The sequence below is a fragment of the Arachis ipaensis genome, chromosome B6 (assembly GCF_059453495.1).
Source record: "Arachis ipaensis isolate K30076 ecotype BB chromosome B6, ASM5945349v1, whole genome shotgun sequence".
NCBI classification, from domain to species: Eukaryota; Viridiplantae; Streptophyta; class Magnoliopsida; order Fabales; family Fabaceae; genus Arachis; species Arachis ipaensis.
In genome coordinates this window covers 137,270,896-137,298,655 of record NC_142441.1, presented here as the reverse complement: position 1 = coordinate 137,298,655, position 27,760 = coordinate 137,270,896, and the positions used below count along the sequence as shown (strand labels likewise).

At 33.9% G+C, this 27,760-nt stretch overlaps 3 protein-coding genes across 3 annotated transcripts; 2 read left to right on the top strand and 1 right to left on the bottom strand.

Annotated features, from left to right (window-relative positions):
* The first annotated feature begins 3,913 nt into the window (after window positions 1–3,913).
* LOC107605061 (uncharacterized) lies at window positions 3,914–8,555 on the top strand. The gene is given in 2 exon segments (XM_016306804.3): window positions 3,914–4,057; window positions 4,755–8,555. Coding segments are annotated over 2 exon segments (183 nt in total). The 5' UTR covers window positions 3,914–3,934; the 3' UTR covers window positions 4,815–8,555.
* A 6,399-nt stretch (window positions 8,556–14,954) lies between these two features.
* On the top strand, window positions 14,955–16,137 carry LOC107648429 (non-specific lipid-transfer protein 1-like). Its single transcript, XM_016352298.3, has 2 exons — window positions 14,955–15,383; window positions 15,994–16,137. The coding sequence occupies exons 1-2, from the start codon at window positions 15,010–15,012 to the stop codon at window positions 16,001–16,003; spliced, it is 384 nt and encodes a 127-aa protein (XP_016207784.1). The 5' UTR covers window positions 14,955–15,009; the 3' UTR covers window positions 16,004–16,137.
* Window positions 16,138–16,456: 319 nt separating this feature from the next.
* On the bottom strand, window positions 16,457–19,978 carry LOC107648428 (uncharacterized). The gene is made up of 6 exons (XM_016352297.3): window positions 19,794–19,978; window positions 19,101–19,709; window positions 18,530–18,676; window positions 18,030–18,158; window positions 17,108–17,707; window positions 16,457–16,981 (listed from the first exon to the last, which is right to left on the bottom strand). The coding sequence occupies exons 1-6, from the start codon at window positions 19,854–19,856 to the stop codon at window positions 16,763–16,765; spliced, it is 1,767 nt and encodes a 588-aa protein (XP_016207783.1). The 5' UTR covers window positions 19,857–19,978; the 3' UTR covers window positions 16,457–16,762.
* Between the last annotated feature and the right edge of the window lie 7,782 nt (window positions 19,979–27,760).

Sequence of the window (27,760 nt, the reverse complement as noted above, 5' to 3'; positions counted from 1 at the left end):
CCCGAGAGTGTGACGGGCACTATATCCCAAGTGTGTAGAGGCATAGAGAGATGATATCTGGGTTAGCTATCGGGTGTGTCGGGTTCTGACAAAGTAACCGACACGTGAGCTCATGACCAGTAGAAAAGGCATGCATCATACGCATCTGTTTGTCTTGTTTGAGTTTGCATTATTTGGGATTGCCTTTGTGAAATTACTATACTTACTTGCTATATGATCTTCTTGATGTACCTGCCTTCTGCTTGTGTTTGCTTTGTCTGTTTTGTTTGTCTATGAGGTTCCATCGGAATTTCGGAGGATTGGAAGAATGTTGATGATTTTAAGGGTTAAGTTAGAATTGAAATAAGTTAGAACTCTTTAGATACCTTGCCTTATTTTTATGACCTTAAATGTTGGTTTTAAATTTAAATCTATTGTCAGAAGTTCTAGGATTGCCTTCGGCTTTCCTAGGACATTTATGTATTTGATGTATTAGCTTCCTCTTAGAGGTTATTTTGGAGAAACAGGCTCTATAACTTTGTATTTTTGGTTCTTTTGGGTTTTCTATATATGTATATGTATAGATATACTTATGTGCTCGGGCCGGTTTATCTTCACGAGCCGAGTCCTGAGTTTTGTTATTTGTATTTTGAAACTCTTAAGATATAATCTTGTTAACTTGCTCTATCTTATTTCGTTACTTTATCGCTTCGTGGATATTGCGCTTTTCGTTTTACCAAATTTTGTCTTACCATTTTTCTTCGAAGGCTCCTAGAATAAAATATCCTTGCTATGTTATATAAATATATTTTCTTTTAGAGGTCGTAGTACCTCGCCACCTCTGTTTTACATCCTAGGTGTAAAGTTCTGTGTGGTAGGGTGTTATACTGTCCCACTGTTTGGAGAAATTCCTCCATAGATGCCAGACACAAAATCTATGTGGAATCGATGGTAGTAGTTCTTTCACAGCAGGGATTAACCCCTACACCAACAATGAATCCCGAAAAGATATTTGGTCATTTAAGTCATTGAAAGAATCATCATTAAATCAATTTAGTCCTAACAAGATACATCATTAAATCAAAATGGTACTAAAATTAAATTGTGACTCAAATTAGTCCTCACCTTCTGCATGTCTGAGATAAAACACAAGTTCTTTGCTTCATAGTCTCCCAAATTTGAGAGGAGCAGCTCCAGAAATCATTTCCAATTGTCTTTATTCTCCACATCCACTATAGCATAAAACAAATATCCTAATTCATCTGTTTTGAACTTTCCACCATGGTGAAATACAAAGGTCATAGGGGGACCTTTCATCTACAACCAAAACATCAACACACTGAACTATTGGAAATTTTTTTCAAAATCAAGCAAAGCAGAGTCTTCATCAACTACAAAAATGAAAATAAAACACACACATATAGCTATATAGAGCACAAACATTGTTCTCAAATATTGAAAAACAGAGTCATTCATGGGTCACCGTGCAAGCCCTAAGCCTAAACATATTTTTCAAACCCTAACATTACAAATAGTAACAATAGATTTCCAACAATCATAGAAACACATTAATGAAGAGATAAGACCACAATTATTCTCAGAAAATAACGAAAAAAAGGTGACCTACCTCTTACGCAAGTCGATGGTGTGCCCTCTTCGCTTGACCAATGTTATCGGAAAACTGTCACTTTCAACTCCAATACAATGTCGTCCTCGATCTACGCTGGCCGTTCAATGCTTCGTCTTTGTGGAGGTAAGAACCAAAGACGAGAATGTGATTAGAGAGATATTTTGTTTTCAAAAGAATGATGGAATAGAGTACAATGAAATAAGGTTGGAAAATAAAGTATTGTAAGGAGTGACCCAAAAAATAACCCATTGAAGCTTTTGCTGAAATCTCACACTAACAGGTAAGCAAATTGTAACATCGTTAGTCAAATATTAGATGGAAGGATTGACTTTTTTTAAATCTTTTGGGAACAATTACGATTAATTTAATCCTCCCTCCAGACCATCTCTGCATATATCCTTCGTCAGTCCACCGGCAACGAACTCTTCAGCCCTCCTCAATCAAGGTTTGGATCTTGTCATTTTGTTTATGTGAGAGAATAAAAGGTAATTTTTTACTATTAATTTTATAAATAAAACTAAAAAATATATATGAGAAAAAACGTTAAAAAATAAAGATTACACCTTACTCTTTTAATTGAAAAAAAAAAAAATGAGAGATCCATTTTCCTCAACACCGTTCGTCAGCTTGGAATTGGTGCTGCCGTCGCCGTTGCGTCACTTCAAAGGTAATTCGGCGTCTCTTCCGCTCTTGTATTTCTGATTGTCTATGTCCAAGTAATCTTACTATTGCTGTTATTGTCTGTCATAATTGTTTTGTTGCTCATATAACAGTTCTCAATTGTCAATTGTGAATTTGTGATAGACGTTGGTGGTGGAGGTTTGGGTTGAGATGGTGGTAGTAATATGGGGGTAAAATTGGCATTGTGTAGTGTCATGTTTTGTGCTACACCACCAAACAAGATAAAAATTATGTGTATGCTTATGGCTATGTCTCTAGTCTGAAGGACAGTGAGTACTGATGTTCATAAACAATTTCAGCTGTTTATTTTTGCAAGTTTCCTTCTACTACTTTTGTGCAAATACCTTGGAGAAATTCCCTAGCTTGTTGTGACTCAGCTTCTTGCTGGTAAAAAAAAGATGAATTTAATAACACAATTAAAATGATTATAACAAAGTGATTGAGAACAATGAGAGGGGTAATATAGGGTGTGTTTATATATAATAGAAGGATGGGATGGTACCTAATTCTGTGATGCAAAGCAAATCCAAAACCTAGGAATCAAATCCCTTTAAACTGAAATGCAATTGTTTAGAGTGAAAACCCCGTACACAGTGATTTTTTATATTTGATTTGTTCTGGGGGATTGATGGATCTAATACCTTTTCAGCCCTATGCTATCTCTCTATTTAAGATTTAACCTCTTCAGTTGCACTTGTCTTGTGCTGTGTTCTTATATAGTTTGAATCCAATGTTTATTATGCCAAAAAGCAAGTTACAGTCTATAAAGAAAAGGAATTTAGGTCTTCAGTTTTGCAAAATTATTGTCACTATCATTATTTGGTATTAGTGTTGTCCTCTTTTTCGGGTTTCAACAAAAGCACATGTTAAGACTAGTGTGACACTGGGTTGGCAACATACGAGGACACTTTTCAAAGGGAATTATAATTTGGATATGTGGCCATGTTTGTAACAGAATGATGATCTTGCACTGGACTTGTGATCACTATTGGTTTAGGGGCTCTTGAAGGAGTAGTTTACATGGTGCTGTTAATGAAGTCCATAGATATATTTGGACAACCATGAATGAAATTTAGCCTTGGATGGAGAAGGAGTTATTTTGATTGGATATGATGTTATTTTGTTTAAACTTGAAGTATTTCAATATTTATATTAATATTTGTGGAGATAACCAGATACCTCCTAGAAAGAGTGCAACTAAAATTCAACTTATGGCTCCTATTCTGTTGTGTTTGCTTGTCATCAATTAGTTTGATATGCTTTGCATAATTTTGAAAATTATTGACATACTCTAGCAGTCTAGCTTTAGGAATCTTTTTTTCCCTTGAGAGAAAGTGATTCTAGTGCTGCATTGAGAAGTCTTGAATTATGGTTTAATTTGGTTTTGATTTGGTTCTTTCGAAAAATCTAAACTATGCACGGCATAGCCATTTAGAATTTATCTACTGGTACTCTAGTTGTTTACTTCCCCTAAGTCAGGCTCTGAAGTCTCAGCTGCTATAAATAGGTCGTTTTCTTTTCGATTCATGCTTATGATACCTTTTTGTTATCTTTAACTTATTTTATGTCCTGGTCTGAACTATTAACTGGTCTTTACTTTAACCATCATATGATTGCAGGGATTGGTCTCTACAAGAAAGAACTATGCCTCACAAAACTCAACCTATGACAGCACTTTTGGTGTTCACGGGACTGAATGCAGTTTTGTGTTCAACCATTACTCCAGTTTAAGATTTTGTTTGCTTTCTACCCTATTGGGAAAGAAGGGTAAGGATTTTCTTTGTTTTTCTCAATCTTGAAAACCGGTTCTCTGATCTATGTTCTTTCACAGGAGTTTGCTAATTTCGTCAAAGCATTTTGTTATTTTCCTTATGTTTTTTTGAGTAGATCTCAAATTTATTGGTTGACTAAACTTGCTTATCTACTACTTGATCAGGGGGAAAAAATGAAACTTAGTTATCTAGAGAGTGAGACAATCAAATTTTAGTATGTGTTATAGACTAGCTGAATGCCCTCTCAAATGATGCATAGAAGAAATAATATTAGAGTAATCAATTTGAGATATGCACGTATCATGTGTCATTGTCCATTGCATCCGTGAAGCTCCTCTCAATAATAGGGCAAGAAGTGCATTATGTTGTCAAACTCGGGAGTGACATGGCTTGACGTACCAGAATCTGGATACCAGGCTGAATCTACCACAGTTTCAAGAGCTGGTACCTCGGCAAAAGGATGTGCTATTGATTAGTCTGTATCCCTTTGCTCCTTAGCAGCTCTAAGATAATTGGGATAATGTTTTGTTGTTGTATCGAAGTTATGTAACCTATGTTTGATAAGCATTCTTGGACTGGCTTTTTGGTAACTGTCAAAACCTCAAGCAATTCAATGTGGGATATTAGTTTTTGCTGCAATAGTTTTGTTGATTGAGAATTTTTTTTTTTAACTAAATACTTTGTGTTTGCAGAGGGAAAGGCGTCACCAAGAGCATGAAGCTGCTATGCTTATGGCTAACAATTCAAAATAACCATTGCATTGTAGGGTCTTCTTGGACTACCTTTTTGGAGTAAGATTACCTCTACCTGGAAGCCTCATTTGGGAGTCTCGACACCATCATGTTCAAGGTTTTATTGAGGTCGGTCAGTGCTTTTATCTTTAGATCATTTTTAATTTCTTTTGTTTGCCATCTTTGAATAATGAAAAGGGAGATAGTTTTCATCTCCTTATGTTAACATGAATACTGAAATAAAATAGAAATAAAAATCTTGAAGTTATTTGTGAAATATTACTTAAGCAGTTCGAAAAAGAAACAAAAAAAAAAGTAGGATTAAATTGATTATAATTGTGAAATATGGAGTTTTTTTTTTATATATAATTTTTTTCACATAAATAGTGAATTAGGTATTGCTGCATTGGTGAAGGGTATTTACATTTGAAACTCTTTACTAAAAAAGTTATGTATTTTTTTCGGATGATAGGCATTCCAAAATAAATGAATTTGATTAATGTCGATGGATGAAAACCAAGCTCTTCAATCATATTTAATATTTCAATAAGTATTCCTGACATTCACAGAGAGATTTGTCTAAAGCTACATTTAGAATGGTGGAGTCTATAATGCCTACAGCTACGATAGCTGTAGTGATGATTATACAATTTTAGCAACACTTAAAAAGTGTTTCTAAGGTTAACGTCACACATTTTTATTTTGGTAATATTTTTTGTTTTTATTTTTTAAATTAAAAAGCATTGTTAAATAGTAGAAGAGTGTGCTTTAAGCATTACTTTAAATAGTAAATTAAACACTTTGTCAAACATGATCACCAATTATTTTTCCTCTCATCCCTTTACCAACCGTTTGTACTATTTTTTAATTGCAAGCTATGGTGATTTGAATTAAACGGAGGTCAATTAATGTCCTGTTGTAAATTAAAAGTTATGAGCAACTATAAAAGCTAGAGAAAGTACATTTAAGTTGTTTGAAATAAAGGCACGCAGTTAAGGCAAGACACATAACAATGAACTACAGTGGTCGTATTAAAAAAAAAGAGTATATACCCATTTTGGTCCTCAAAGAATTTTAAATTGGACACTTTAGTCCCCAACTAAAATTAATTAGTCAATTGGTCCCTAACAATTAACTCCGTCAGTCATTTAGGTCCTTAGCTCCGTCAACTCTAACGGAAGGCAAAATGGTCCCTAAAAACTCTAACATGGGACAAAATGATCCCTGACAACTCTAACAAGGGACAAAATAATCACTGACCCCTTTATTCGAAAACGACACTGTTCTTTCCCAATTTTCATCATATCTCGCATAATCCTAACATTCATACTCTCATTCTTCACCTTCACAGTCTTCTTTTCCATCTTTTTCTTCCTCCTCTTTAGCTCAAAGATTAAGCCATGGTGTAATTGTCACACATGTCGCACCTACCTCAATATGTCATGGATCACAAACTTCCTAAATCTTTGTGACTAGTACATCCACCTCCTCTGTACTTCATCCACCAAAAGCATCCACTTCCATGTCTTTGATAACATCACCTCCAACACCGACAACGTCCACAACATCTTCAAGACCAAGTTCCACAACTATTCCAAGGGCACACCTTTCTCCACTCTCCGGCAAGCAACATAGATTGTTGGACATTAGGATATCATGAGAAGATTCTCCTTCGACATCATATGCAAATTCTCATTTGAAATAGACACCGAGTGCTTCATTCCTTCTCTTTCGGAGTCTTAACAAATGACTTGCTGTCTGGATTCATGGGATCCATCGAAGACGACATCTAGTTGAGAGACATAGGCATTAGTTTCCTAGGTATAAATTGGTTGAGAACAAGTTGAGGATTTTTTTTCTTTTTTTTAGATAATTACATCTCCACCCAATTCCAAACAAAGTGGGCGTAGTTTCAAAAAAATAGCAACAAAAACAGAGCAATAACTACAAAGAAAACATAAAAACTAGCATAAAAAGCAAACAGTGAGCAAAAGAATATAATGATTTTAGCTCCTCCAAAGACACTTCAAGATGAACCCGATCTTATACAACATCAAATCATGATCATTCTCCTTTCAATTTTTACTCTGCAGAATTATTGGCCTTTTTCATAGATCAGTAAATCATGCATCAAAAATCAACTTCATATGTCTTCTTATTTTTCTTAGACTTGATATTTACACTCATAAGTACATCAATTACTCCTATATTGTCGATCTTGACACCATCGATTTGTGCATTCTACAACTTCCTCCTTTAACTTCTCTAATACCAACACTCCATTATTAAAGACAATGTTATTTCTATATCTCCATGTGCACCATATTACAGAAAAAAATAACACCATCCACATTTTCTTCATATCTTTTTTTATCTTTCTATCCATTCACACCTCAAAGTATTCTTTGGTGGTTCCTGGCCAAACCCAAATCACACTCCAATCCACCAAGATTGATCCCCACAACTTCCATATACGATCACATGAAAAAGCAAGTGATGTACCGTCTCCAATCTATCCTTATATAAGACACAAAAGGATTCCGCTTCTGGTACAATCTTAAACTTACATAATCTATCTCTACTATTCAATCTTTCTAAAATTACAAATCACATCAGCAACTCAACCCGTGGAGGATTTTTTTTTCTTGTGAACATTAAATTTATAGAGTGTGCATTATATAGTTTGATGTTACAGTGTTAGACTGTTAGTGTTATGCGAGATATGATGGAAATTGGGAGAGAACAGTGTCGTTTCCGAACCGAGGAGATCAGGGACCATTTTGTCCCCTGTTAGAGTTGTTAGGGACTATTTTGTCCTCCGTTAGAATTAACGGAATAAAGGACCTAAATGACTGACGGAGTTAATTGTTAGGGACCAATCGACTAATTAATTTTAGTTGGGGACTAAAGTGTCCAGTTTAAAATTCTTTGAGGACCAAAATGGGTATATACTCAAAAAAAAATCTTACTCATTGGAAAGGAAAACTCAAGCTATATAATTTTCATGTTGTGCATATTGTCCACCTCTCAAGGATTCTCTGAGAAATGTTATGGCAAAATTGGTGCTAAGAATGTTTCTGATATTATCAAATCCTGACCTTTTCGCACTAATTGAATCGTAACTCGAACTACAGAGTTCTTATTCAAGTGGTTCCACTGTCATCTGAAAGTTGAGACACATAGGTACAAAACCAAGAAAAATGGTGCAAAATAGAATGCAGCTTGCATATGCAAAAGGTTGTCCATGTGACAAACCTTCTCCCGTACAAAACAAGCTGCACATGGAGATTTAATGAAGCACTTGAGCTCGGGTTATGGTCCCTCTTTTGGCCTCCTTGGTCGGAAACAAGCAGTAAAAGTTGGGAAACGAGGGGACGATAGGCACACTTACATAGTTCATATTTTAGGTTTTAGCTTTGAGTTTTAGAGAGAAAATCTCTCATTTCACTCTAGGTTTTCTCTCTTAGGGTTTAGTCTTTTCCTTATTTCATCTTTAGTTTCCTTTTTTTTTTGTCATTCTTTAGTTTCCTTATATTACCCACTCACAACACTTGGATTTCTTGTTTTTCATAGCTATTATTCTAATTTTCTAGTTTTGATTTCCACATTTCAAAGCTCTTTATTTAGAATCTGTATTTTATGGAGTTTTGTACCTTGATGGATATGTAAGGCTAAACATATTGTGCTATCTCAATGTTTCCAAGGAGTTCATGAAGATGCCTTGAAACCCATTTCATTTTAATGCATGGTTGTATTTTTCTACTTCCTTCAATATTTTATATTTAAATGTTTATGTTTGACTGATATGAATATGTGATTAGAATAGATTTATCATGTGTTATTATTCATGATTATAGAAAATTCTTGATGAATGGTGAAGGGTGGTAATTCTTGATTGAGAATTATTAATACAATTATCTTATATGTTGGATTAGTTGTCAGTTCCTAGAGATTAAGATTTTGATTTTAGGTTGGCAATTACTAATTCTAGACTTGACTAAAAATCAAGAGTTTATAATTTGAGAGAGTTGATTTATGCTTGTCATGTGTTTAATGAACTGCAAAGTTAAGGATAGGCTATCCAACCCTTAGGATCCCTTGTGTTAGTAGTTCTAGATCTTGAATTTCTTTTGTTTTGACTTTCATTGTTTCTCAATCTTGTTTAAAATTGTCTCTTACTTTCTTGCACAAAACCAAAACCCCCTCCAAACCTAATCAACTACAATATATGTGAATAATGTGAGAGACTATCCAAGTTGCACCCTACAACTACTTCAACTATGGAATGGTTCAATTTGGTTTATAAATTACAATTTGGTGGTTAGTGTGACCTAACTCTCACCCACTCCCTATGACAACCACCATAAAGCAAGCAAAGAATATGAAAATTCCAATTATTGATGAACCTTTTGGTTCATTAAAGATTCGTGAACATGAGTTTGAGATAATTCTAGACGAGATTACCAAGAAAACTAAGGGTGCGTTTTGTTTGCTTTTTATTTTCTGTTTTTATTTTTAGTATTTTTTGTTTTCTAGATTTTATAAAGAAAAAAGTAAAAACATGAGGTGAAAATAAAAAATAAGATTTTATTATTTTTATTGTTTTTATTTTTTTCTTCACAAAATCTAAAAAATAAAAAATACTGAAAATAAAAACAGAAAATAAAAACGCACCTTAAGTTTTTGAGTTTTGACCATTGAATATCAAATTGGAAAAAGGGGGTTAACACTCAATGACGAGTCAAAGACTAAAGATTTCAGCATCAATAATGACTGGGAAGTGAAGGATGACATAGCCTGCTTTATAAAAAAGCTACAAAATATTGGTATAAGTAAAAAGAAAGATGTAACTTCAGAAGAGACAGAAAGTCAAAGCCAAAATATGAAGCTGTTACATACTTAAACTGTAGGGATACTTATTAACCTGTTACGTACTCAAGCTGTTAGATATCTCCAATTTCATCAAACTCGTTTAAAAAAGGATACTCATCTATAATGAAGAAACAACTTAGAACTTGGATATAGCCTGACCACGTTTGGAAACTTTCTTTCTTTTGAGATACTTTAGCTATGGTGATAATTTCTCATTGTTAAGACATATCCAACCATTCTTTTGCTACGGATGAAGATTTTTTTAAGTGAGGAAGTTGATAAAATAGTAAGTGAAAAGTTAATCATTTTTAAATTAAGACTAGTGAGAGTATAAGATACACATTTTATGAAAATTATAAAATTAATAATAATTAATTATTTACTTTATTACTTTATCTATTTTTACACTTTAGAAGATCTAAATTCTTTTGCTACAATTCTAGCCCTTAAAAAATCTCGAAGAAAGGGTCATGTACGTAAATGTTGGTTATCCGGGTAAAATGACTCACTCATATAAATGTGGTTCTTGTTCAGTAAAACATTAATGTTACTTGAATGAATTGTCACTCTATTTTCCTACTGCACAGAATTAGAGGGTAGTTCCTGCAAGATTTTAGCCATTACATAAGTGGGCATTTAACATGCCCAACCACAACCCATTATGGCACTGAATTCACCTCAACAACCTCGTCAGTATCCAGTACATGTAGTCAGAAGTTTTAAAAATTTTCTATGCCTCAAATTTTCTATGTTGAAAGTTGAAACAATTAGTTACTAGTTTTAAAATCTTTATATGCCTAAAAGTAACATTTGAATATGCAGCACTTGGTTAAAGGAGGATAAGGTTTTTTTTGCTCAACCACACTCCAAATTGGATGCAAGATAATTATTAGGAACAGATAGATTCCAAATGCAAAAGTGTAAAATAATAAATAAAAGAGTAAAGCTAGGGAATCAATACTATATATAGCAACCAATTTCAGTTAATATTATAGCAGGTTGTCAAACAAGTCTAATATAAAATCTACTAAATATGAGTTTTTTGTTGAGTTTGGATTTCGAATGTTTCTTTTACGGCAATTTACGTTATTAAATTGTTTCATCCTCAATATTACGCAAATGTATTGTTTCCAAATCCAATACGCAGATACATTGATTCACAATTCTATATAAATCGCTACTGGCAGTAGCGGTTTACAAGTGTGCATAAACCGTTACAACCAGCCGCGGTTTACGTGTGTGCGTGTGTGAGGATAAACCGCTGCTGGCAGCAGCGGTTTACGTGTGTGCGTGTGTGAGTGTAAACCGCTATAGGCTATAGCGGTTTACATGTAGTGTGTCTATTTCAAATAAAAAATGGACAATTAGATGATAAAATCCAAAGTGAATGGAGGTCATATATATAGTTCAGTTAGAGAATAAATTACACCAAAAATAAGAACAAAAAATACTGTTTTAATATATTATGTGTATAATACACCTGTACATCTCCCTATTTTTATGTACTCACGTATCTTTTTATTTTGTATATGTTTGATTAAAAATATTATCTATATACTAAAATAAATTACTAAAATTAATTATTATATATTTATATATATATATAAATATATATTATTTAATTTATTTTTAATATATATTTTATATTTATATTTTAACTTATTTTTATAATCGTGGATTTTAATATAGGCTTATGTATTATGGTCAATTTTATGTACTCGCTGCAATATCTTTTTAATTAGACTTTTCTTGTTAAATATCATAATTTTTTGTTTGTCTGTTTTTTTTTTTTCTTTAAAGACAAACATGACTTCTATGTTTTAACTCTTGTTCACTGGAAATAACTAAGTGTAGTTTTTACGTTCTGTTCAATTATTAAATTGAAAAATAATTTAAAAAAATATTATTTTTTTGCTAATTTTGTCATTCGATTTTATTTGTAATAAAAAAATCAAGAATAATTATCAGTTTTTATAAGTTTTGATTTTTTTAATCAATTTTTTATTTATTTTGTTTGTTCATAGTAATATGTTTTTTTAGAATTTTTTTTTATATTCTCTAATGCATGTTGTTATATTTTTGTAACGGAATTTTTAGTACTCATTATTCATATAAAATTTTTAATTATTTCTATTAATACATGTTCTTTTGTATGGAACTTAGTTTTGTATGGAACTTAGTTAATTTTTATTTAATTTTGTATAATTTGACTATATAGGCAGCACACTACACGTAAACCGCTATAGCCTACAGCGGTTTATCCTCACACACGCATACATATAAACCACGACTGGTTGTAGCGGTTTATACACACCTGTAAACCGCTACTGTCAGTAGCGATTTATATAGAATTGTGAATCAATGTATTTACGTAATATTAAGGATGAAACAATTTAATAACGTAAATTGCCCTTTCTTTTACTTGAATTTTGAATATACTTATTTTAAAGAGTTTCAGTTTTTTTCTTTTATGTTAGTGTTAGCTACAATGTTAATTGTGCCAAATTGGTTTCTAAAACTTTCTCTAAATAAAAACATAGTTACAAGTGGTAATTTGATTTATTACACATATCTTTAAAAAAAAAAGAGACGCCAACAAGAACAACAACAAAATCTTATTTTATTAGGTGGAAAAAAGAAAAAAGAAAAACAACTACATAATTTAAAATAGGGGTGCCCATGGGGCCGGGTGAAGCCGGGTTCGCCGTGACCCGAACCCGACCCTAAATAATGACCGGGTCTATTTATGAGACTCTTACCCGACCCTAGACCCGATGAAATCGTGTTATTTTTGGGCCACACTTAAGCCGGGTCTAGACCGGGTGAATCCCGGGTCTTGATCAACTTTATCACGACATCACCAAAAATTAGATTCTACATCTTTTGAACCTCTAAATTTTGAAAAATAATTATTCCATAACAATGCAACATTCGGATAATAATAATTTAGAATCTAATAATAATAATTTAAAGTTTCATAATAATAATTATATCAATTACACATTAAACATTCAAAGTTCAAAAGACAATTAAAACAAAGTTAACAACCAACACAAGATTAACATAATAATAATAATAATAATAATTTATAGTGTCATACCAACCGATAACAATAAAATAATAAGTAGCAAACAACTACACGGGTCCAACGGGCCGGGGTCGGGTGACCCGAGGCTTGGCCCGAACCCGATTTAATAAATAACCGGGGCCATCTATTGAAACTTCGGGTCTAACCGAACCATAACGAAGCCGGGCCAAATTAGTCCCGAAGTCATCGGGTCCGGTCCGGGTCTTCGGGCCGGAGCGGGTCTTGTGCACCCCTAATTTAAAAAAGGTAAATGTTACCTTACTCTCTCTATAATAACATGTAAGCTAAGTTATCTTTTCTGATATGTCATATTCTAATGGGTGTTTATTTATTTTAAATTTTTAGTAAAATTTGTTGGATGACTAATTTATCTAATAAAATAAAAAATAAGAAATTGATTTCGGATCATTAAAACTTGTTGGAAATTCAAAAAAATATTTGAAAAATAATGTTATATATTACTCTTTATTTTTCACACAAAATCTTTGATTTCTAACAAAAATTAAATAAAAATTCAGACTTTCATAAAAAATAATTACAAACTAGCTACATTAATTTTTAAAAAACAAGATATAAAGTGTTTCAATTTTCTCTTTTTTTTTTATATAATTCGAAACCAAATTGTATAGAATAAAATTTCAAATTTAAAGATCTACTTGACATGATAAACTTTTCAAATTAAAAATTTTCATGGTATTACTAATTTGTGTTTCTGTTTTTAATTTGTTACATCAATATTTTAGTTTAGAATTTAGTTAATATAAGAAAATTTTTAAATTAATATTTTAATAAATATATAGCAAATGTATTAAAATAAATATCAAATTAGTATGTAACACATCAAAAAACGTAACTTAGATGTTACTTTAAAGAGGGTATGGTAGCATTCACTTTTTAAAAAATATAATGAAAAAACCAAGTGAATAATATTTATTCCACCCAAATCAAATTTCTAATAAAAATACATCAAAATAATTACTTTCTCCTCAAAATTCAAATCCTAAATATATATACCTAATATATCTAAAAAATTATAATATTTTTTTATCAGTGTATATATGCGGTCCTCAAAAAGATTTGACCAATTTACCAGCATACTGTTCAATTCATAGATATACTGAGGAGAGAACCATTATACACATTGAAGGATATTATTTTCTTGAGAAACACTTACATACACACATACATAATGTTTTGTTTTTTTTTTTTTATCAAAGATAGAAGACTCAAACCTGCAACCTCTTAATTGAGTATGAGGAGACTATGTCATTTGAGCTATTACTCATTGGCAAAATTTGGAAAGATAGGAGACTCGAACCCGCAACCTCTTAATTGAGTATGGGGAGTTTATGGCATTTGAGCTATTACTCATTGGCCACACATACATAATGTTAAATCTACATAGAATACAGAGAGACATTGATTGTTATAAAAAAAATGAAAAAAAGAAATGAAAAACAAGAGAAAGAATTCATCTGATTTCTTCTCTTTCAATCTGTATCCCAAAATGTTACCTTCCAACAGTGAGCATAACTTTTTTTTTTTTTTACCAAAGATAGGAGACTCGAACCTGCAACTTTTCAATTGAGTATGAGAAGACTATGCCATTTGAACTATAACTCATTGGCAACAATGAGCACAACTTAAATAAGTTTAACTATTCAAGAAAATATGATACTTCAAATCATTTTTTATATATATAAGTACTTATCGTCTACAAAGTACCAATACATAACAAAACAAATTAGGGAAAATACAGATATCTTAATTTTAAATTATTGTCGCACATAAAGACACGATATATATATTAGAGAAAAATACACAAAGTTACCATTACAGTATATTACACAGTATTTACACAATATGTTTTCATTTCTAAGAAAACCGGCCTCCATTTTCTCTCCAATTTCTAACGTAGAATGCGAAACTACGATACAATATTACACAAAATGATAATTATTCTTCTCATTTTTAATCAAAATGATAAATAATAAATTTTTTATTTAAATAAAAAAGTCTTATTTTACCATGTGTAAAATTATGTCTTAAAAATACTTGAAATTTAATGATGATGAAAGAAAAAAAATACTTGAAAGTCACTTGTAGCTTTCAAGCAACTGTAGGTCTTACATACCAGTTGGTCCATATAGTACCCTTTCTCCCGTTATAAATATGATCACAATGCAATGGAATGCCAACCCATACACAAAACTATAGTACACATCATTAGATATTTCACTAGAGAGAATATCAACCATGGCTAGCAACAATCTTGTGGTGAGATTGGTATGCTGTGCGGTCGTCTGCGCCGCGGCACTGAGTGTAACAACCACCGTTCCAAAGGCGGAAGCAGCCGTGTCATGCGGCCAACTCACAAACGAGCTCATGCCATGCTTGTCATACATATTGTATGGGGGGAACACGGTGCCTCAAGGGTGCTGCAATGGGGTTAGGACCGTCTTTAACACCGCTCGGACCACCCCGGACCGGCAAGCCGTATGCAACTGCATTAAAAGCTCCATTGTTGGAGTCCCTTACACTAACTTTAACATTGTCAATGCTGCTGCCGTTCCAAAGAAATGTGGTGTCAACATTTCTTACCAGATCAGTCCCAATATTGATTGCAGCAGGTTCACATACATATGTCTATAAACTTTTTTTCCCCTAAGAAAAGTGCTATGTGACATATGTAGAAAATCCAAGAAAAAAAAAAATCAGTCACTCGTATAAAATACATATTAAAAATAAGTTAAACAATATATGTTTTTATACACAAATACAAATACATTATGGTAGCTGATTTTTTGGTGTGGACATGACATTTTTAATACATAATATATTCTTTATGCTTGCCTTACATCACCATTAGGTGTAGATATTGTGTTCCCATTATTTGCTTTTATGCTCTATATATGTACAAATGCATATATCTCAAACAAGTTCCTAAATTTAGAAAGCTTATATATACTGGAATTCCCATTAGGTGGTATAGCAGCAGATGGTGATAGATCCACACCTGCTTTATTCTTTGTTTGTCTCTTCGTACTACTTAAGTTTGTTTTTCACTTTGTTGATTGTTTGGAGCAAGCTTATAAAAAACACAATATATTGAAAACAATAGTTTATTATTATTATTATTTATGCCGTGAACTGTCTGTTCCTAATTAATTAGGTACTCTCTGTTAACACCTATTTGGCTATTTTTGTATTATAATATATTTCTCTCTTTTGGTTTCGCAGAGTGCAGTAAGTTTGAAGATAAGTGGAGCAGTAGCTGAAGAGGGATGTTATTACTTAGTAGTAATGTGTCCAAATAATGTCACATGACTTATTATCAATTTAATGACTAGAAAAGTTGCTTCCTTCAAAGCTTTCTACAACTAATGTTCTTGTATGTGTGTCTGCTAGCTTATATCATCGTCTTCTTGTTGTAGCGCAATAATGCGTAGTTCTATTACTTACTAGGAAGGTACTATGAAACAAGAAATGTGTATTAAGCAGCTGTGGTTTGTATGATAAGTTGATAACGATATGTTTCTTTTCATCTTGGTAGTAGTATAGTACATTTCATTTTTTTTCTTTTCCTAAAACACAAGGCACCCAGTTATATGAAAAATTACTAATTTTGAATATGAATAAATAATGGTCAGCAGCAATATACATTTTAAATAATATAATTTAACTAAAATACATTGTCGGGTCATTCTTAAAGAATAGGGGAAAATAATATATGATTTGAATTTCAATGGCTATTTTGAAAAGTACATGAGCAATCTGCTACGTAGTATACAAAAAACAAGAACATAAATAGTCCTAGTTACAATTCATGGTTGCATCTAAAAAGAAACCTACTAACACTACATGTAAATTAGATACCGTTTATTTACATTGCTAACTAATAATATATACACCGAGCTTCTCAATATTCTACGCTATGCAAAATTACTGTTATATACCTTCAAACCTTAATGGAACAAGATTTAGTTGTAGTGGTCACGATAGCTCAGATTCAATTTGTTTCATAATCCAAAAGATGCCTTTCGACTTCATCAGCAAAGGTACTATAGAGCCTTAACCCTCTGTTCTCTTCTCTCAATCTATCCAGCTCTTTCTTCAACTCAGCGATCTCTTCTTCAAATTGTTTATTTTTCTCCATTACTTGGCCTACTTTCATCTTCAATTCAACATTTTTCTCTTCTAGCATGACATTTCTCTTTCTTAATTCATCCTGGTATTCAAATAATTATATGATATCTGAGTGTGGATACATACGTATAAGAAAAATTTTATAAAAATGTATGGGACAACAAATTTTTGACGGAATCTGAAAACAAAAAGAAGAATTAAAACTCACCTCAGAAAGGCTCAACTTCTGTTCTCTGGTTACTTCATCAACAATGCCTGTACTTGTAGGGGTGTCATCAACTATGAGGTTTTCAGGATTCATCTCTTTCTGTCCATGAACTTTACCAGAACAGCTCAAATTTGGAGGTGTGTCCTCTACTATCAGATTTTCCATTTCTTCATATTTTCCATTGTAAGTGTTCGACTTTGGTGTGTCATCAACTATGAGGTTTTCAGGATTCATCTCTTTCTGTCCATGAACTTTACCAGAACAGCTCAAATTTGGAGGTGTGTCCAGTACTATCAGATTTTCCATTTCTTCATATCTTCCATTGTAAGTGTTCAACTTTGGTGGGGTATCCTCCACTACCTGGTTTTCAAGATTGATCTCCTGCTCTTGATAATCTGTGTTACAAGTTCCCAAGTTTGGAGGGGTGTCTAGCACTATAAGTTTTTCAAGATTGATCTTCTGCTCTGTGTATTCTCTGTTACTTGTGCTTGACTTTTTGGGATTGTCCTTCACTTCCAGGTTTTCAGGATAATACTCATCCTCCTCTCTATGTACCTTGCTAGAGATACTAAGCTGTGACTCTGAATCTACTTCATGAACCTACCATTGTCAAATTTGCAGTCAATAATAAGAACGAAAAATGATAATCCCACAAAGTATTTAAATATAAGAACTAAGCTCTAGAACATTGATCTATTCAAATTTCAAACAAAATGCAGTCATCAGAAAGTTTGAACAAGACTTGACTACCAACACCAAATGCTTTCACTCAAATGCCAGCAATGTCTCAATAAAACCAATCATTTTTAAGCCTTCTAACAAATAGAAAGATCAACCTGTGTTTTGTGGCATACACATTGGAATGAAGCAACCTCATATTTGCAAACTTTATGCACAATAAAAACAACAAAGTATAACTCACATTGCTTGACGTGCTTGCCAAAGAGTTTTCTGCACTTTCAAGCTCTGTGCTGTCACTCAGCACCCCAAGTGCTTCTTTGATAATCTCTAATTGCAATTCACTAGAAGTAGGTTGAAGTGTCCAAATTACCTGCAGATACATAGATAATAAACTACAAAGGAATTAAAAGCATTTTACATTCCTTTTCTGTTTTCACCAAAGTTTTTGAGACTTCAGTCGGACAAACAAATTCAAGGCAATTGTCATAATTCAAAGTTCAAACACCAAATATATTTTCTGCAGATTCCAGTTACACTATACAGTAAACTCAAAGGACACACTTTTGCCATTTCAATCAATAAATCTTCAAATAACGACCGAATATGGTATAGCATAAGATAAAAGTCGCAGTAGCTTTGACAGAAATATGCTTTCTCCATCTTCCATGTTATAGTAGAATACAGAAACCATAGTGAATAAGCTCCACAACCATCAAAGTTGTAAGCAAGCTTTTAGTTTACCTGGTCATCATTTAGGTCCTTAAGCCTTAAAGTAAGCTTTTGCCTTTGAATAGGTTTGCTATTGTCCCATCGACATACACGAGGAAAGGTCAAATCATGACCTTGCAACTGTGGCCGTGCTATATCAAAATGCTCAAAAGACCATATCTGTTCACCAAAATAGAAACAAAACTTAAAACAACAATCTCTGATGAACAATGAAATTTACAGCATAGACGCCTTATTCATATATTTCACTTCATACAATGTATACTAGAACCTTTGTTAAATTCAATTTAAGTATGAAAAGACAAGCTCAAAAGAGCCACATCATGACCAAAAAAAAAAAGCACAAAATGTCTGAAAAATGCTAATTCTAAATACGGAGATTATTTTAATTCAAATTAGCAATACCAAAACGAGATCCCAATCATAAAAAGATTCAATTCAGTGCAATTCATTGCTGGAATACATTGACATTAATTAATCACATCAATATTCAAATTTAATGCTACAAAGAACAAATCAGCATAAACACAATCTTTAGGCACTCATAAATCTCAGAAAAATTTTGATGATATATCGAACATACTTGGAGAAATATAAGGCAGCCACCCACATACTGCACATTGTTTTCTTTCCTCTTGTCAAGCCACTGAGCCAAATCCTCAACAACAGCAGCACCCCAAGCAAACTCACAAACCTCATCCAAATCCTCAAGAAACAACAAGTACCGGGAATCCACTTTCCCATTGGAGGAAAGAAAGGTCCCAATTGTGTAAAGCAAGAAGGTCCTCACAAACTCATCACTCATAACTCCCCCAATCGAATCAAGCCTCTCTTCAAGGGACTTCATTTCCACCTTCCTCTTCCCCTTTGTTGCACCATACAACTCTTCCAATTCGGAGAATGGCTCCCCCTCTCTCAACACTACCGGTTTTCCAAACACTCGAAGCCCCAATATCAGAGCAGCATCTAACAATGTCATACGAATTTCACCTGAATCGAGCACAAAAGCTTGCTTCTCGCAGTTCCAAGTTTCCATTAATTCTGTTAGCAGCACTTTGCTAAGTGAATGATTGGGGACCGATAACAAGTTCCCGAAACCAGTCTTCAGTATTGCTGATACTTGCTCCTCCGTGAGTTGTTGAACACGCTTGGCGAAAGATGTTAGGGAAAATCGAGTCCTGAAATTCCTAACCTGAAAAAAGGTAAAACATCTAAGGACATGAATTTAGGGTGTAATTGAAGAGGGAATTGAAATTGAAGCTGGAATTGAGATTACCGGCGGTTCCCGAACGTCGTTGACAGCGAGGCCAATGGAAGATAACCTCAGTGATTTCCTCATCGGGGAAGTGGGCTTTTCGGTGATGGTGAGGGTGAAACGGCGCGGAAGAAGTGGGAAATAGAAAGAAGGAACAAAAACGTTAGACTCGGGAGTGTATAGTGTATAGTGTATTGTGTATAGACTGGGTTACTGCAGAGCCGAGAAGCTTATCGGAGAAGACTCTCAAAAAATTGATGACGTGTCTCTCATATCAAAATAAAGGCGCCAAAATATTCTTTTTATTTTTATTTTTTATTTTAAAAGTCTTACACTCTTATTCTTACTAATTCTTTAGAAAGAATTTCACCGATAGCAGTATATCTAAATGTACTTTAAATTTGAACCCTATAAATTTGTTGACGGTTGACATTGTGGATGCAACTTTTTTTGATGTATTTACTTAAAATGAGGAGTATTATAAATAGGAGTGTTCATGGGTCAGATCGTATCCGCAGATCCGCAGTAAATATCCGCATCCGATCCGAAAATTGTGAATACGATCCGATCCACAAATTGATCGGATCGGATCCGATCCGCACCCTGCGGATATCTGCTCTATATTCGCATATCCGATCTGCGGATCCGCAGATCCGCACTATAATAATTAAAAAATAAATAAATAAATATGTTTGGTATTATATTTACTTGTTTGTATGTTTTAGTTAGTAATTATTATTCATATATTGTATTATTTTATTTTTGTTATTTAGAGAAAGTTTGATTAAAAATATTTTAGGAATAAATAAGTTTAAAAGTATGAAAGAAATATTTTTATCGAAATATTTTTACATAGAAATATGATTAAAAAGAGAAGGTTTAATTATGCGGATATATCCGATATCCGATTCGATCCGATCTGCAAATGTGCGGACACTAAAAAGTGTGGATATCATATCCGATCCGATCCGTGGACACCCCTAATTATAAAGTGTACAAATTTTCTTGTGAATTGTGGTGCGATTGCATGAAGAGTATTTTCTGCGGTCCCTGGTGCAGGCTTCTCTTATTAGTGGCTTGGCAGCTGATTTCTTGGGTAGTTTAATTTTGCATAGTTGGACTCCCTGAAAATGGGACCTTTAAGACTTCTAATGTTGTGATTATAGTGTTGTAGGGCTGATGGTCTTTTGGAGAATGTGGGTTAGTAGTTTAGGTGTAAGTGTGTAACTATAGTAGTTTTTTTTTTTTTTTTGTTATATTATGGACGGGGCAAAATGATTCCACACATAATAAATAGAAGTGTTAAATATTAGGGGACCAAATTTTTAACTTGTAATTACTCTTAATTTTTTATAAATTACAATATATATTTTTAACTTTAAAATTTTTGTATGGTTTGATTATTCTGTTTGTTGTTATAGTTTTATTAAATTTTTAATTAAATTTTTACAATTTAAAAATTTATAATTGAATTTTTATATTAGATAAAAAAATTAAAAATTAGGTTTCTTCCAACTATTTTTTGTAAATTGTATTTATTGTATTTGATATAAAATGCATTATGAAATATTCTAAAAGTAAATATTATAGTATTTTGTATTTTTTTGCTAAAAAATAACTAGTAAAAATCTAATTGCAAATTTTCATTTAACATAAAAATCCAATCATAAATTTATAAACAATATGAATTTTATTAAAACTTTAATAAATTTACAAGAACTAATAAAATAATTAATTTTATTATAATTAATTTATTAGTATCTATAAAATTATATTTGAAATAATAAAATTAGATAAATTTATACATGTACAAGACCCCATTGAGTTGAGGGAAGAATTGGAAACTTGTTGGTCTTGGTGATGACGTGATTGGATCTCTGGAGCAATAGAGGATAGTAACTTTAAAGACACTTCAACGCTCAAGACAGAGTGAATCTGAAAAGTATGAATAAGGGTTAGAAGTGCATACTGTACCTGAGGGAGTTTTAGCTCTCTAAATATAGTTTGTCTTATTATCTTGTCTTATCTATTTAACTAAGATAGATAAGTTTTTTTTTTTTTGGACCAGCGCCAGGGCCACAAGAGGCCCAAAGCACAGCAAGCCAAAGGATCACCCAAGCCCCACCCAATCCGATGATTGCTCCCCAGCAGCTCCCTTCTGCGCCATTGTTCCACAAGCGGCAAATGGAGCTCGACCCTTCTGTGCTGTCACTTACTACCTGCAAATGAAGCTCCCTTCTGCACGATTGCGAAGTTCTCTGTCGCCACTCCCACACTCTGACTGCAACGGTGATGCTTCGATAACCTTCCCAACGAAATTGCCACCCCATAGTCGATGTTCCTCCGCATAGGGTAGAGAGCGGGGAAGCCCCTTTCACCAACACGCTTCCGAATAGCACATGCAGAGCAAGCCACTGTCTGAGCAACAGGTTAGAGTTTTAATTGAGACAGCTAAGAAGATTATAATGTGTGAAAGTAGTGTGCAGCCTGTGATGGTCCCCTGACTATTTGTGACGATTTTCAGGGACAGGAACATGATCAGTTTGAGGACTCCTCCAGCAATGCAACAACCGCCATGCCCTTCATTGCTTGAACCACAACCTCTATTGTCCGCACAGACCCTTGAAGTGCCGAGTTGTCCGCTGGATCAACCTCATTAGACCTCGTGTGCACCCAAGGACTCCTGCCTACAAACCTATTCTGTTTCCGAAGGTTGAAACAGCCACATTATCCTTGCGTAGGATGTTTCTGATCAAGATTGGCTTATCCCTGATCCAGTTTTGGTGGAGAGTTCCCTGCCGAGTGAGTTTCGCCACTTCATGCGCTAATGAGTTTGCTTCTCTTGGCACCCAGGTAAAACCACAACTTGAAATGATTCTTGCTAAATGAAGGATGTCATCTAGTACAACTTGAATTTCTGCAATTGATGCATGTGACTTTAGTGCCTGAATAAGTATTTGATTGTCTGATTCTATGATAATCTTCTGCATCAGGAAATTTTGTGACATAATTAAAGCTGCCCTAATTGCTAATGCTTCCGCAGCCAATGGCGAACCTGCAACTATGGTGGAATTAATTCCCGAGAGGAGGGATCCATTATGGTCTCTAAATACTGCAGCCACAGCCCCCACAGATTGAGCGTCGATGAAAGCGACATCAACGTTGCATTTGATCCAACCTTGCAGTGGCGGTCTCCAGGTAACCCTGCTGGCTAATCTCGATACAGTAGTTGTATGCTTTGCTGGTTGCTCTGATAATTCCCGAAATTCTAGTTCCATCAGATTAGCTTTGCGAATCACTAGTAAAGGATTAGGAATAGTCTGCTGATATATAGCTAGATTCCTCGCTTTCCACACCTCCCAGACTAGAAAAGCAACCTTACTGCTCCATAGATCATAACTAGCCCCTGCACTCAACTTCATTTTTCGTAAAAGTTCCATCATCCACTTCCCAAAAGAGGAAACTGTTAGGGTCGTAGGACAACATTGAATTTGTGCTCCAAACCAAGCCGGTCTTGTCCAGGGACACAGTAGCAATGCATATTCAGTGGTCTCTGGTTCCTGCAAACAGATAGGGCACATAGGTGTATTAGTGATTCTTTTATGAAAAAGATTACCAAAAATGGGAAGAATATTATGCGAGGCCCGCCATAAAAAGGTTTTGATTTTTTGAGGAGCTTTCAAGTTCCAGACTTCCTGCCATAAGGATTTTAAGTCTTCGCTGGTGGATGGATTATTGTTCTGTATGCGCCTTTCGTTCCTAGCAACATGGTATCCCGTCTTGATCGTGTAAATGCCATCCGATCTGAAAGGCCAGCAAAAACTATCCTCCCTACCAAAAAGACTTACTGGGGTTCTAAGGATTTTATCAACAGAAGCTCCATCAAAATACAACTTTAACTTATCCATATTCCACCCCTCTCCCTGAATAATCAGACCCTTCACAAACTCAATATCGAGGTTTCTAACAACAAGATCCTTATCCAAGTTCATGATCCACTTATCCTCCAGAATTCTTCCTCGCTCTCCGTTTCCTATCAACCATCTTCCATTTCTCAAAAGAAAATTCCTGCCTTGAATTTTCCACATCCATGATGCTGCCCTTCCCACCTTAGCATCCTTAAAACCGACTTTTGGGAAGTAAATAGCCTTTAGCACTTGAACCCAAATCGCATTAGGATTTTCCAAAATTCTCCACGCTTGTTTAGCTAAGTGTGCTATATTCTGACAATATAAATCCTTAAACCCAAGACCTCCATCCTTTTTACTAGCACACAACTTATCCCAACTCTTCCAATGAATACCTCTTTCATTACCTGAGGAAGCCCACCAAAACTTGGCAATTTTCTTACTAAGCCGTTCACAAAAGCCTTTAGGAAAAAGAACCACATTCATAGTATAAGCAGGTAATGCTTGAACAATTGATTTGATGAGCACCTCCTTCCCAGCTTGATTAAGAAGTTTTTGTTTCCACCCTCCTAGCTTATCCACCACTCTGTCCTCAATCCAACTGAGAGCACTATTCTTAGATCTTCTCCAGTAGGCAGGGATCCCAAGATACTTACCTGGATTATCCCAAGCTGACAAGCCTAAAATCTCTTCTATTTCTACTCTAGTCCTGATAGGAATTAGGTTCCCAAACGTAATCCCAGATTTGTCCAAGTTGATTCTCTGCCCTGAAGCTTCAGTGTACACATTCAAAATGGTAATGAGCTGATAAATTTCCTCCTCGCTGTTTTTTGAGAAGATTATACAGTCATCCGCAAAGAGAAGGTGTGAGATGGCTGGTGCCGTAGGGGCGATTTTAACTCCCGAGATTCTACCCTCTTCTTTAGCCTTATCCATAAGAATAGTAAAAACCTCAGCTGCTATTATAAAAAGGTACGGCGATAGGGGATCCCCCTGCCTAAGACCCCTCCGCGGCTCAAAGGCCTCCGATAAAAAACCATTAATCTTAATCTTATAACTTACTTGGCTGACACACTTCATTAACAACATTATCCAATGCGGGTTAAACCCAAAAGCCCTCAAAGTAGCTTCTAAGAAAGACCACTCCACCATATCATAGGCTTTGTTCATATCAATCTTAATAGCTAAATTCCTGGAAGCATTCGTTCCTTTTCTATTCAGATCATGAAACATTTCCTGAACTATAACCAAATTATCTTGAATCAGGCGGCCACCCACAAAAGCACTCTGGATGGGGGATATGATCTTAAGATAGATAAGTATTTGAATTTAAATGTTAGTTATTGATTTTCTGTTTTTTGACCTTTTTGGGCTGTTAGGATGACTTATAGACTTGGCGACCGGATCGTTATTGGGCTGTTTGGGACCCAAATACCAGATCTGGAACAATACCAAAATTATGTTTAGTAATTAATAAACATAAAAAACCAAACCTAAAAATAAATAACAATTTAATAATCATATATGCATAAAGATTTTGAGGATTTTGGGGGACCATTGCCCATGCTAGCCCCATGGTTCCGCGACTACGGACTCTAAACTCATCTACTAACATAAAGAAGCTTAGCACACTCTCTCTCGGATATGTAGGCAAAGAAATCAATGACATGCAAAGTGGAAAGTTGGGTAATGGACACTGGCTTTGTGTGGATATGGCTCATATTTTGTGTTCGATGCTTCTTCATGGTCCGGGTGAACAGTCTTTCATGACCTGTATAAAAGAAGAAACTAGGCGCAGATCTTTATTAGTGTGAACTGTTCAAGGTTGTTGTGTAGTAGGGGGTTGTTCTTGCACCCGAAATTTCGCTAGAGGTGAATCATTTAAAAATTGGACAAATATGTTGTGACAAAAAATTATTCCAACAAAACAAAAATACAAATTTTTTGTCAACTAAGTTAGAGGATCTAACGATGAACCGGGTTGCATCTTGAAAGGCGCATCAAGTCGACCGTTGAGTCCAACAATCAGTAATCAACCACTTACCTGGCTGGCTCAGCTCTACACCTATCTTATATTCTTATAGGCACACATGGCTGCCAAAAGAACTACCCTCAGCCGTCTTTTCCATGTTCTTCCTTTTACTTTTTCGAGATTGAACGTAACACAACAGAACAAAATTCATTCTGGTTACTGATTCGTACTTAGTTCACTAAGATACCAATAAAATGGCGGGTACACTTGGAAGTTTTTCTATTCACTTTAAACATGATAATTTCGTGGGTCTTGCATAATCTTCCTCATTTGCCAAACCTCTTGGAACATACGTTGTGGCATGTAAAAGCAGTTCAATGATCAAGAAATGCTAAAGTAAAAAATAAAAAATTGAGAAATAACAATTAAGTTGATATTGAGTTTTGAATTTGATCAATTTAATTTGAGAATTAATATAATAAAAATGTTAGACTAATCATTCAATGATTTCATTCTCTCTGACTTAATTATCTTGTGGTTAGGAAGTAAATGAACGAAATTGACGATCACTCTTTAATTCTAAAGAACCTTAAACAATAAACACGATTGAGATTAATTAATAATATATTAAGGATAACATTAAAATAAATTTATATATATATATATATATATATATATATATATATATATATTTATCCTTAATAAATATTAATTAGGTATAAGTTTTTAATTTATTTACCTTAACTAGATAAATCATTTTGCTAATTTGATAAGTTAATTAACGAAGAAATTCTACGTAACTATTAACTACATGATGTGGCAATAAAGATAAAACATATCATATCATGAAAAAATTATTAGTCTTCTATATACGTCATTTTCATGCAGGTTCAAATGGCATTATTTTGATAAAAAAGATTCATCCAAAAAAAAAAAACCAAAAATTTAAAATAACATCGTTTCTCTTAAGGGCCATTACAAAAATGATCGTTCTAGTATTCAAGTCAAAGTTGATAAAAATGTATAGAAATTCTCTCTCCATAAATGGCAAAGTGACACGTGCACTACTCCTCTTGTAGAATAGAACAGGCTATTTACAAGAGATTTTGTTGAGCCATGGTAGGAGGCTCCGTTGAGTCGAGCCATGTTGTGACATAAAATGCTAAAACATGATTTTTCTGTGTTGAAAGTCTGTTAGGACAATCTTCGAGTGCTGGGTCAAATTAGGGGTGTTTGTATCTGCGAAGGTTTTTTTGATTCGTTATTGGGCCCGCAGACACTCAAAAAAAAAACTTATTTGGTTAGAGAGGAGCATAAATGTATAATTCATTAAGGTTGGGGTGAGAAGGTTAGACATGTTAAGGGTAACATGAAAGTTTTGAGGTGTTTTTTACGGTGAAAAAAATAACGAAGAGATGCTACGTAACTATTAACTGCATGATGTGGTAGTAATTAACTGCATGATGTGGCGGTAAAGACGAAACATTTCGTATTATAAATGAATTAGTTCCCTGTACAACGTGATAAAAATGAAGTCGTTTTTGTAACACCCTAATATTCAAATCTTTATGCTAGAGTCATAAGTCAATGATAATAAGGTGGTACGACTCTCAAGGGGATTTTTAATATATAATTACAAATAAAATTGAAAGAAGTATTAATCGAAAAGTCTGAAAAGAGTAAAAATAAAATCGTAAAATCGTATCATTCACGCATCGACAACTAGAAGATAAAGCGTGAAGTCGAAAGCGATATATAGAAAAAGGCCTTAAGGAGAATAAGAAAAGGACATTATATAGATATATAATATAAGGAAATAGCCACTAGTCGCGATCTGGGAAGTTTAGGCCGGCTAGGGTACAGTATAAAAGCAATTTGACAACCATATCTCCTAATCTCTCCCAAATGATACACAAGGGCCTCTATAGGCAAGTTTTCAAAAGGATTAAATACATAGCATGAGTTCTTTAAAAACAAAAGCGGAGAGAATCTAAGCAAAAGTAAATAAGAAATCTCAGAGGTCTTCGCTGTCTTTCAGACAAATCACAGCTCACTGCTGAGCATCTGGACCTGCATATGAAAAACAAGAGATATATACAGAATAAGAA